The 12,658-nt window shown below is 40.4% G+C and overlaps 1 protein-coding gene across 1 annotated transcript in view; it reads left to right on the plus strand.

Annotated features, from left to right (window-relative positions):
- The window catches only part of stum (stum, mechanosensory transduction mediator homolog), a 33,426-nt gene extending 22,773 nt beyond the window's left edge, over positions 1-10,653 (plus strand). The window contains exons 2-3 of the mRNA XM_080491292.1: positions 4,562-4,748; positions 8,212-10,653. Of these exons, the coding sequence (XP_080347418.1) occupies positions 4,562-4,748; positions 8,212-8,389 (365 nt within the window). The 3' untranslated portion in view covers positions 8,390-10,653. The remainder of the gene's footprint in view (positions 1-4,561; positions 4,749-8,211) is intronic.
- Positions 10,654-12,658: the final 2,005 nt, after the last annotated feature.

A 12,658-nucleotide genomic window follows, 5' to 3' on the forward strand; every position in this document is an offset into this window, starting at 1 on the left:
TCCTCTCTCTTCATGTCTGCGTCTCTTTCAGTCCTTGACACTCTTACACTCCATCATTAACCTCCCACACTACCAGCGGGTGCTTTGGAGAGTTCTTTGTGTAATTATAGTTATTACTCTGGGTAATATCTTCCCCGCACACACGCATACCATGCACACTCTCACCATGTTGCACATGCAACATATAAGGAATCCAAGAGAAGATTTTCTCTGGTGGAAAAGATTCATTTAAACTTTGCTACAGTGGTTTAATATAGCTGCTCAGTTTTTAATCCAGCTGCAGACTTGTTTAGCTCCTCTGCTGCATCGTATCAAAACCCAGTGCAAATATAAGGTACTGTAATATTGACTGTAATGTGGACTTCTACTCACTTGATGAAAAGAGAGCATCATTTCCAATAGCTCCCTGAAGAAATAGCAACCTCGAACACAGATCGTAACGTCTTCTTGGCCAGCAGCCATTAAAAAAAAAGATTAGATTATCCATCAATTAGACAGGAAATTACTTCCGCAGCAGTCAGTGGTTCTAAATCTACAGTGGAGCAAATGACCAACCACATTATATGAGTTGGTAGTCACTCATAAACTCAGAAAGAAATAATCCCTCAGATCTTCAGATCATTTGTAGCTATCAACTTTGGTTTTAAACCATTATAATTAATTTCTACTGTGTGTTTGTGTATTTAAAGAAATAAAAACACTGTCGCTATGAGTGAAAAATGCAGCTCAGGACTCAAACTGCAGATGATGAAAGAGTATCACTTTAAATTATCCTCATGTGGGAATGAACAGCGAGAATATTGTATCTTATATATGCAATACAATTGATCACTATTACAACGACACATCAATAGTTGGGTAAAGCAAACAATAAATGATCTAAACCCAGCTTATGTTTCTTATTAGTGGGTGAACAATACTACGTTTGGTGAAATGATATGAGGATCATCTAAATATTTTGGATCGAAAACCAGAGCGGCAAGATCCCTGGGAAAAATGGTGGCAACCCCGCAATAAGGCAATCCAGTAAAGAGGAGCTCCACCCACCCCATGCTACTGACGTTCAGTCCCATGAGCCACTGAAAATGAGCTGTTGCCAGTCATGCCGTTTATTTATTTCAGCTGTCCTTTACAGACTTCAAACTATATGCGTATACTATCCTATTCAAGGTCACATGGAGAGACGCACAGTCACACTCACATTCACACAGCTTTTATCAAAATCATCTATTAGCATTAAATGCACCAGAATATTCGGAGGAAAACCCACTTGTGCCCAGGGAGAACATGCAGGTTAACACACAGAGAAAGCCCCATCAGGCCTGTCGCTTTCTCTCTGTGAATAGAGAGTGCTAACCTCTACACTATGAGCTTTGTCTTGGGTGATGGGAAAATGCTAGTTACTGTTGTCTGGTATATTTTAGACCAAATACCATGACGGCAGGATGATCACCTGTTATCACGAGAACGCTGAACACATTAATCCAAAATGGAAGTGATAATTGCTTGCGTCGCTCACACGCATTTTGAATTCGGTGATCATGTTTTGCATGTGAGTGGTACCTGATGGAGACTGCGCACGATGAAATCCCTACATCTCTAGATGGAATGAGTAACCATTTAGCAACCAGCTCGCTGTCAATCCCGGCTCATGTCTGGAGGTGGGCAGCCAGGGCATCTGCTGGTGGGTGTGGCCTTCTCGACCTGAGAATTTCTCCGTCTGAACAGATCGTTTGCGGCTCTGGGAGGATTCCCATTTTAGCCCGCTGTCAGTCTCTCTGTGGGAAGATCTGAAATGAGCAAAACTTTGAGAGGAAACGTAAACACTCGATGCATCACTCCTTGTGCCACATGCAGACCGACATGTTCACTTTTTTTTTTTCTCTTTCAAAAAGTTATTTTCCGGGGCCTAACTGTTTGGAAACTCTTCCAGATAAGGTCTGTGCAGGTCTTGTTAAAGTAAATATTTTGATGTGTATTTGAAATACACAGACATGGTTGGACTGACTGATTACACCTATATAATCTGGTACATCTGTGCTGGTATAGGGAGATTCATTATGGCAGAGTCGTGTATTTTTAGCTGCTGTGCAAAGTCAGTCATAAGACATTAATCAGAAAGTGAGATACTGTGTGGAAACGGCAATGCAAACAGAGGGAAAAGAAAAGCAGTGTGACAAAATGATAAAGACTTAGACATTGGCTTTTTTTCTTTTTCCTGAGGCAGGAGATACAGCTGGCACTGCCTCCCCCGACCTGCACGGCGTGCTCTGCCGTTTGAATTTCTCCAATGTGACAAGGAAAGGAGAGAACAGAGAGAGGAGCGCCGAGGCCACGATGCAAAGGCATATAATGCCCACCGGGCAGTTTCATGTGCCACATTCAGTATTCACATTATTCGCTTCAGTGTTTGTGGAAAGGTTAGGAAAAGCCAACAAAGAGACAGTCCAAACATCAATGGATTGTCTGAATAATTTATGACTTCGTTAAAGGGAAAATATTTCTTTGACATGATGATGACTCATTTTGCAGAAAAATCACCTCACTTTCACACAGCTGAGGAAATAAAAAAAATAAAAACGGTTTTAAACACAACGAGACTTTCTTGATTAATCCAAGAAATTGTATTCATACCGCACTTTTATGCAGGGCGATGATGATGCAACAAATAAGGAAAATATAACAGTAAATACAAGATAAGCATTGAAAAATGATTATTACTTAGTATAGAATTTGTTGAAATTAAAACATCTTTAAATACAAATAAACACCTGAAATGCCAGGGTTTGAAACACAAATACACAAATGGTTCTCTTTGGGAAAGACAGAAGAGATAAGATCAAAAAAATCTTATCACACAACAACATCTTGTATGAATTCTTCCTGATGCTCTCAGAGAGATAACAATTGGTTCACGACTGAAATGAGCTTGAAGTCCTTCAGATTGCCTAACATAGATCTATTTACCAAACAAACGCTGGCTTGTTGACTGTTTTCATTGTTTATTTATTACGGTTATTGTCTTTATTGTCGTCACTGTCCTGTTTATTGTCATTTATGTCGTTTAATGTTTTAGGTGCAATGAACGGTGGATGTTTGTGCCGACTGTGTGTGAACAGGGAAACCCCAAAGGAACCTAAGAAACACATAAATCCACTTGACTTTATTTTGTCTTTGTTTCTCGCGAATTACAGTTGAAAACATATAACCTATTAACAAGAAGCAACATTTGTCAGCTTGGTCAAAGAGCACTATGCAACTACAACACCGATTGACAGTCTGTATAAGTTCATGTCAAAACAGACTGGGAAACTGCTGATAACTTACTGGGTTCATCACAACATGTTAGAAATCTAATTAAGATGATAAATGATTGGGAGCAACTCTTTATATATATCCCAGTCCAGAGGAGGCGTCGTCATGGAAACATTGAGCAATGAAATGATCTGATTTCTGCGTACAGAGAGTGGCACAGTTCTACTATACATCACACACACACACACACACACACACACACACACACACACACACACACACACACACACACACACACACACACACACACACACACACACACACACACACACACACACACACACACACACACGCAGAGCATCATTTACTGTACAACAAAGGTCTCCAGGTCAGGGTCTACTGATAACTCGACTGGAGTGATATTGGATTTCATTCAAGCAGCCGGGGGATTTGTCTACAGAGTTAATCCTGTTTCAGGGTGGTAACAGTAGATAAGTGTACATCTGGTCGACTTCTACGGTACATGTGCTTTTCTCTGCCCACCCTTGCCAGCTACTCACCAATGGCAGACACTGTTTATTTGATTACTATATGTCACATCTACGTTCATCAACTCTATTCACTGTATCGGACGAGTTTACCTTCTATTTATGGTCATTGCTACTCTTGCTGCCATACAAGTCAGTATTTATACTTATTTGGGCATGTTCATGAAGACACGCAATTTAGTTTTTAATAAAAACAATTTGTAAATATTAAGTTTGACACTGCTTTTTTATGCATTAAAACTACATAACTGTTTCCAATTCTGCAGTAGCATTTAAGGTTGGACCATTCCCATACTCTTAAAACTTGTTATAAAGATTAGCGCCTGAAAAGACCACTCTGCTCTATATGTTTATTGATGTTTTGTGATTCCAGCTTTTCCTGCAAACAGACATGAAACTTGATACTAAAATCCACAGTGGCAAGAGCCCAAACAGAACAAATGTTCATTGATGTTTGCGTTTAGCACATGTGAGCATCCCATCCTGATGAACAGAGAGGTTGAAGGCGGTGGACACTACATGCAAATCTTCACCATGTTTAAACAAACTCTCCGCTGGTTTATTTCATAATTACGTCTTAATCAAGATGTTTATTTCACTGGAGGTTAACCAGAGTAGGAAACTCCTCCAAACTCTATAATTATGTTGTGGCGTTGACATCGCAGAGCCAAATCGACACACAGGATAACAGATAAACTGTATAAGGTAAGGTTGTTTTCTTTATAATAACAGGATGTGTTGCCGTGTTTGCCTCACAGGTACTTTCATCTCAGCCTTCACGGTGCTGTGCGGCGCTCGCAGCGATCTGATCTCGGAGCGAGGCGTTTGTTGTGTGTTCTGGCTCAACGTGGCAGCGGCCTTCATCCAGATACTGACGGCTGTTATCATGGTGGGATGGATCATGAGCATCTTCTGGGGAATGGACATGGTCATCCTTGCAAGTCAGTATTTACAATACATCAGTGTTTCTATAAACCTACTGTAGGTGGAAACTTCAAAGCAAGTGATGATTGATGAATGATCCTACGAATCCCACCATCTCCAAAGGCAATCCGTCAGCTGCCCGTGCACAAGCAATCAGTGAGGAACCTTGGTGTCATCTTTGACTCAAACCTTTCGTTCCATCCAGACATTATATCAGTCGTACCGTCACGTTTTCATCTCCAAATCTAAGTACATCACCCAATTCTGACCTACAAAAAAAAAAAATCAGTGATCTTCTTCAATCTTGACCACACTAATCTACTCCTTAATAATGTATAAAGACACACACTCACACACACAGTGCTCTCAGCCTTTGAATTATCACCCGCTGTCTCTTTTGTGCGCACGTATGAGCCCATGTGCGAGGTAATTGCTGCCTGTGTGTGTGTGTGTGTGTGTGTGTGTGTGTGGGTGGCTGGGGAGGGTGGGGGGGTGTTGGTGGGGGGTTTGGGGGGGAGTGAGCGGCTCCCCCGGTGTGTTTTTGTTCACTCCTTCCCGCTGCTCGTTCAGGCCTCCGGGCGCACGTCTTCGTCGACTGTTGCTGCTAAAATCCATAAACCTGCGAGCAGCAACCTGTTGAATATTCATAGTGAACACGATAAAAATTTCCCTGTAAGCAATGATTTTGAACCCGTTCCTTCATGAGATCATCTGTCATTAGATACATATCGGATCTATATTTTTTAGCTTTGGGAGTTAACGTTCATATAATTCCCTCTTTCTTCCCTCCTACAATGAATCACACTCTGTAAATGTGTGTGCGTGTCTCTTTTCCCACTAATGAGCATTTTTTTGTGTATCATCAGTGTATTTCTTTCTTCCATAACTCCATCTCTACAAACACACCTCCCTCCCCTCTCTGTTCGTCCATCTATCTAATGACTGTGGTATTATCTCCCTCCCACTGATCGTCTTCCATCTGCCTCTTTCTCTATCTAATGATTGTTCCTGTTTGATCTTGCCATATCCTTGCTCCTTCTCTCTTTTTTCTCTCCTTCTTTCTCTCTCACACATCATTCCTCCCACTCTCTGCCTGCTCCCCAGTCTCTCCCTCTCGTTTATTGCTTATATTGTCTCCCCTTGGTGCTGTTTCAACCTCACATCTAATAGAAACAAGCTGGGCTTGTATTACTGGAATTGTGCTCACTTAATCATCGATCTGAATTAAAAGCGAGGCCACATTGTGTTGGAATACGAATTGACATACATGAATAATGTCACCTCTACAAACAAGTGATTACTCACCGTGTCTTGTGTCTTCTCTCCCTCTCTGCTCTTCGTCGTCACTGAAGTTTCTGATGGTAGGTGTTGATTTTTTTTCTTTTTTTTCTCTCGCTTCTTTATTACACACAAGGTTTTCATGCAACTCAGCTAAATGCAGATGTAGTTAATATTAAGGCTTTTGATTATGCCAAAGCATCATTCCCAAACTTGGTGAAAATATTTGAAACTTCCCAATGATCTTCTCCCTCTCGCAGAAATCACAAGGTGTGCTCGGTATCCTCACAAATCTCATGAGATCAAACAGCGTGACTTATTGAGCTGTTTAGTTGACTCATCATTAACATGAGTCTGGCTATGAGCTTCTAACTGTGTCACATGGTTCCTGTCAGTCCTTGCCTCAGTGCTGTCAACACATTTTTACAAGTTCAGTCACATTCACACACACACACACCAATCACACCCACCAGGAGCACCTTTGGGGTTCAATTTCTTGCCAACTAACACTTCTGCACATGGACTGGGTGAGATGAGGGATCGAGCCACCAACCATGGAAGGGAAGACAACCTACTTGGCGTCACAACATTGTGATTTCAGGGTTTCTCAGTTTTGCCTAAAACAACATTGTATATTACGATTCAATGGTTGCCATGTAGATTCGAGAGTGTGAGTTCCCTGAAACAAAGAATAGAAATCAACAATCAAGTGCGCAAAAGCAACTTGTCACGACGTGTCTTTCACTGTTTCAAAGTAAGATATGACAAGAAAACCTCATTTAAAAGACAGAATATGTGGAGTTCATAACTGTTTCTGTATTAAACCACGTTTTGAAATTAATGTAAAGACAAATTTTATGAAAAGACTCTCGTAAAAAACCATCAGTGTAACAGGTCCAATGGTTGCAGGTCTTTGTATGTGTCATGTATGTAAGGTGAATTTAAAGGCCGACTGCAGCAGGTGTAGAGACAAATGCTCTTGTTATTGTAAATAAAATGCATGGAACACAGGAAGTTAAGGAATGTAAAGGCATGGAATCCCAAAGAACATAAAGAATCACAGGGGAAAAACACAGAGGAAGTGGCAACCAGACACAGAAAGGAAGCCCACATTTTAATGTAGCCACCAGGTGTAGACAATCACATTCGGACACAGGTGAAACCCATCAGGGCGGGGAACAGCAATCAGACATGAGGAGGGGAAGTCAAGGAGCCTGAAACCAGAGACAGTGTGAGATTTCAAACTAAAACAGAAAACAGACAAGACAGAAACTATGTACCACGACAGTATAAAGACATATCCCACTTTTTACATTGAATTCTTCAAGCAGCCAAAAGACACTTTCAATCATTATTTTGTACTTAGAGCCACTTAGAGCCAATCTGTTTTTTTTTTCTACAGCTTGTTATTTAGCCATTTTTACAGTCCAATTTACCAGTTCACCTTTTTTGTGCACTGAAAAAAATGATTTGCCGTCATTTCCACAAACACAAAAATAATTTGTTGAGTTAATGTAATTTAATCATGTTGCACATTTTGATCTATTCATATTAAGTTGTTTGAATCCCATTTATTCACATTATCTGAACATGTATTAGAATGAACCATTTAACAACAAGAAACATAATATGCTCATGTTAATCGAACATATTTCTGATATGTAAACTGAAAAACTGCATAGTTGTTTTTTTTGAGTGTGGAACAGTTGCCACAAAATTTCAAGATGAATAATTTTCTCATGAAACATACACACATTGCTCTTTCCCAGTGTGTAAAAGTTTTTTTTTTGCGTTGACATGTTGACACATTGATTAGTGTAATTCTTCTGAAACAATTTCAGTACTGTGATAATTAAATTTAAGCTGCCGATACATTTGAACCCAGAATAGAAGTTAAATTGGTCTTATTTGCCCCCGCAGGAGTCCCAGTAATGATTAACCCTGACAGTCAAAGCCCGATGAAACAATCGCTCCTAACGCTTCAGGCTTTGTGCTTTCAATTTGCTCCATGAGATGAAATGGAGGGTAAAATGACAAGGTATTGCTGTCAGAAGTTCAAGATAAACGTCTGGTAATTCCACGGAGCTATTTAAAGCCCCTCTTAGCAGGGGCCATGGGAGTCTGATAACAGTGTTTAGATGTGTTATTTCTATAACCAGTTCAATGAGTCTGACTTCTGTCCTCCCTTGTTTCCTTCCTCGCTCAGGCTGCAGAGATCAAGGAATCCCTCAAGACGTCTGAGAGCTGCCGCTCTAGTTTTTTTTTCCGCTGAGCCGTTGCACGGACAGTTTGACCTCTTTTACCCACCCCAAAGCCAAACGGCCTCCTTCACGTTTTCCTGCAGACCTGCAGCTGACGGCAGTGAGAGGCACAAACTGAACTGAATCAAGAAGCTACTCCTCGTGGAATTTTGCGATCACTCGCTGCTGACTGGTCCAACGCCGGGCGAGATTACATTCACAACTTTAAGGACCAGGATGGGAAATGGAGACCCGAAATGTACAGCCACAAAAAAAAAGCAAAACACCACAGTTAAGAGAAAGAATGTGTTTGTATGCTGTTGAGTTGTTATAACAGTGATCTTTGGATTTTATCTTTTGAGCTTTTTTAATCTACTTTACTTACATCGAAACACTAAAACTGTTGCGTTTTGTGTGGACGGAGCGAATAAGGACAAGTTATTTGCATGATTTTCACAAACGTTCCATTTCTGTTTTTGTTCAGTTCAGTATTTCCAAATCCACCACAAACACTTTCAAGTTACTGCACTCCAGAAACTGAATGTCTTCTGCTCCTGAGACTGGAAGGAACAGCCTGGCGCAGCAGATCCCTCCACTGGTTGAGGTGTAGAGTGTCAGCGGTTTCTCCAGACGGGGTCACGGTCACATGGTCTGAGGGTTGTTTCTCAGACTAACTATAGCATTAACCTCTGTGTTTTATTTCGGTTTCTAATTCTGGCTCCTTGTGGCTGATCTCGGGTTAAAATATCTTCCGTATTATTATCGCAGCGGCGATTAAAATCTTTCCCATACTCGATCAACTGTTTTAGATATACGTCATGAGTTTGCGCCGAGCTTCAAGGTTCAAACAAAGTCAAGCTGATGTGACACAACAACTGATAATACCTGCATGCGATGATCCAACTTACTCTTAATGTGCAGCCAGTTCAGAATCAAAACCAAAGCACTGGTTTGCAAGTGCGCTATATTATCATTGTAAAGCTGTATGAAAAATGACTCACCTCCATACGTATACCTCGCTAAATGTGTAAATCAGCACCAGTAGGATCTCACACATTATCCAGGCACTGCATCTAATTAACAGGTCTCAAAATATCAGCTTCCATCCATTGACACCCAAGTCCCTGCCTTTTCTGGCACAATGCTGCAAAGACACAGTGACGATAAAGTCACAGATTTGTATTTGGCTTTAAAGAAAGTTTCTCCAGTGGCTCTGAAATGATCAGGATTATTATTAAGCTGATTCACTGCTTTTGGCAAATACGCACAAAGTGTGCACATTGTGTATAAATCCATAAATGGTTGTGTTTGACAGCGTGATGGATAATCTAGAACATTTGCACGGGCCCTGTTCAGCTCTGTAAGAATGTTTTCTGGCTGCAGAGAGCGGAAAAGTGTTCAACAAGTCTGTCATGGACATGACTCTGAAAGTTGCTGTTTTGTTGATCCAAACAAACAAGGCCTTTCCCATGATAGCCCCGTCAACAATCTCAAGCGCTGCATTATTGGCCTGTAGCCACGAAAAATATCCAACAGCATCAAATGTCAAACCGCCTGAAGGGGGAAAAGAAATACGACTATTTAGTGTAAGTGCAACACTAATCGAAAGGAGTGCACCAAATCAGAATCATGTGTAGTTTGTTTGAAGTGTTTAAAGAAAAGAAAAGAAAAAGAAACACAAGCAAAAGTCATGCAAGTAATTTTCGCCTGCGTTTCATTTGTACTCATGATGCATCACTTTGACTTTTATAAGGAACCTGGTCGCTTCTGTTTGTTGTTGTTTTTCTGGGTGAGGGATGTCATGAATATTGCTGTATTCTAAATAATAAAAATCCGTTTCCATGTTTGAACTGTGTATATGTTGTACAGTGATGACAACGATGATGATGATGGCTGTAATAGTGACTATATCTTCTGCCTTACATTGGACTTATCTTCTCTTGTGCGTGTGAGGGTGGTGCTGGAGTTCCTCCACTGTGTGCTGGTTTAGGCGCAGATATGAAGCTACTGCTGTTTGGATACTTTACGAAGAAAAACCTTTTTAGTTTGAAGTTAGGGGAATTCTAAGTACTTTTCATTTGTGGTTGCTTTGTGTCTGTAGAACAGTGTACAGTATTTTTTTCTGCATGGGTATCTTTGGTGTTGAGCGACTGTAATTTGTACACAGACACACAAATGTAACTATTTTAAGACGGTTGCTGTTCTCTGTGGCTTTGGCTGGTTTTATTTTAAAACTCTTACAGTAACTGACGGAACATGTTGTAATTAAAAGTCTTAAATATGAATTTCCCGGTCATTGGATTTGATACACGTTAGAATTGTCATGGTTTTTTTCTTTTTTTGTCTTTTGGATTTTTGTTTTTTTTTTTACTTTATGTGTGCGGAATAAATATGAGCTCCTGTGACTTAAACGTGTCTGATGCATTGAGTCCTCTCCTGAGCCAAATCAAGTATTTGCACGCATTAGTACTAATGCTGCTGAAGCAGTGCATGTTTTTGAATTGTAGGGGGAAATTGAATTTAACTGAAAGAACATGCAAACTCCATACATAAACTTAAAAGAGATGCCGTGCAAACCTCAGATCACTGTACAGAACCAGATGCTTTTCAACATACCTATAGTTTATCATCTTCCAAAAAAGTATAAACTTGGACAAAATGGCAAAACTCATACCACACAGTTGGTGTGCTCCTTTTATTTCACTCCGGCTCGGAGAGGGGCACGCAGGAGGCCTCATCAGGGAGATTTGTTGTTGTAGTCGAAGAATGTCGGTTGGGTCATTAATATCAATATGGAGCAAATGTCAGCTGTCAGGCCCCGTTCTCACAACACAGCTAAAACAAGTAGGGGGCTCCATTAAGGGAGTTTCCAACATATTGGTATTTGACAGTGTCCAAGTTAAGGAGTCTTGTCATTTGTCATTAGTATGGATCAACATTGGCTCCCCTATCCTCACTGAGGTAATAATATTAAGCACAACAATACTGTGTACCAACAGCTCTTAATAGTAATACAAAAATATTTGACAACATCTTTTAAAATACTCTTTTATCCAAAGCAGTGTCAGTAAGAGTTTCACCTTCAACCTGATCAAGTGTTCTTAAGCTATTGAACCAGCGACAGGTCTGTTCGCACCAAACACAAGGGATCTTCTTGGTTATTCAAAACAACCTGCGTTGAGTCATAAAAAAAGGACAAGGACAAATGAATATTTCCTCTTTTCTACATTCCAGCTGGTAGAGAGAGACACGCATCCACACACAGATGGTTTACTCTGAGGATCTAAGGAACTGAACAGTCACTGCTTTCTAAGCAGAAGCCACAGCGTTTATCCTTCGAAGTACAATATGTGCCTTTTTTTTTTTATACAAACAGATGATAGGTGAATACGCACGTGGTCCACAAACAGTCAAACATTTCTAAATATAGCTGCTGAACCTGCTACACAGACGGCATGAAAACAGACGACGCTGATGTATCTTTGACTTTGTGCACGTTTCCTTCAGCTACTAGACTTTAAGTATCTGGTGCCATCTGGATTACAGTCACGAGACGAGAAACTTCCTACCACAGGCATCTATATGAGTGGAAAGATCTGCTTGCCAGTTACCTCTGAAAGATACAGAAGGTGATTGGAGGAAGACGCGTGTGCTTTTTTTTCCCATCATTCATTTTCAGGGCTGTTGTTGATCAAATGCAATGTTATGAAAGAGAGGGCTTTGAGTAAAGTTAATATAACAATTGTCATATAAAACACAACAGACATGATTGGAAATCATGAATGTGATACATAGAACAGTTGAAGGCAACAATTGCTGAAAAACAATCACTTTTAAATACAAATTTCTAACCAGCACATCATGAAAGGGCAAACATTTTTTTGCTCTTGAAATTCCCAATAGAAGTTGTTCATCGTATTTTGATTATTCGAGTAAAAACTGAGAAAATGCAGCATAAAGTCAAATGGATGACTCGTCAGCAACTTTAGCGTTGCGGTGGCTGGTACATGTGTGAGATGGATTGTCTTGATGCAGCCAAGTGGTCTCCAACCCTGGTCCTGGACATTTTAGATGTCTCCCTGCGTTAACAGAGAGCTAGTGAATACTCATTGTAATCACATGTGAGACCTAAACCATGCAGGACAGGTGATCTCTGGGATCAGGGTTGGAGACCCCGGATTAGCCGTTTCCAATGCAGCTGCATGCAGTTGTTTGATATATCATATATATGTAAGTTAAGGTTCACCAAAGGACTGTTTGTCCTGTATTCACACAATTGGTTTTACTTTGTCAGCCCATCCATATGGTGGCTGCATCGAACCTGAACAGGACTGTCCATAGAAAAAAGAAAATAGGCTACTCACTTAAATACATATTCTGTGTTTTCACAGTTTTACATTAGGCTTGGTCTGT

Source organism: Lipophrys pholis (genome assembly GCF_963383615.2).
Source record: "Lipophrys pholis genome assembly, chromosome: 21".
NCBI classification, from domain to species: domain Eukaryota; kingdom Metazoa; phylum Chordata; class Actinopteri; order Blenniiformes; family Blenniidae; genus Lipophrys; species Lipophrys pholis.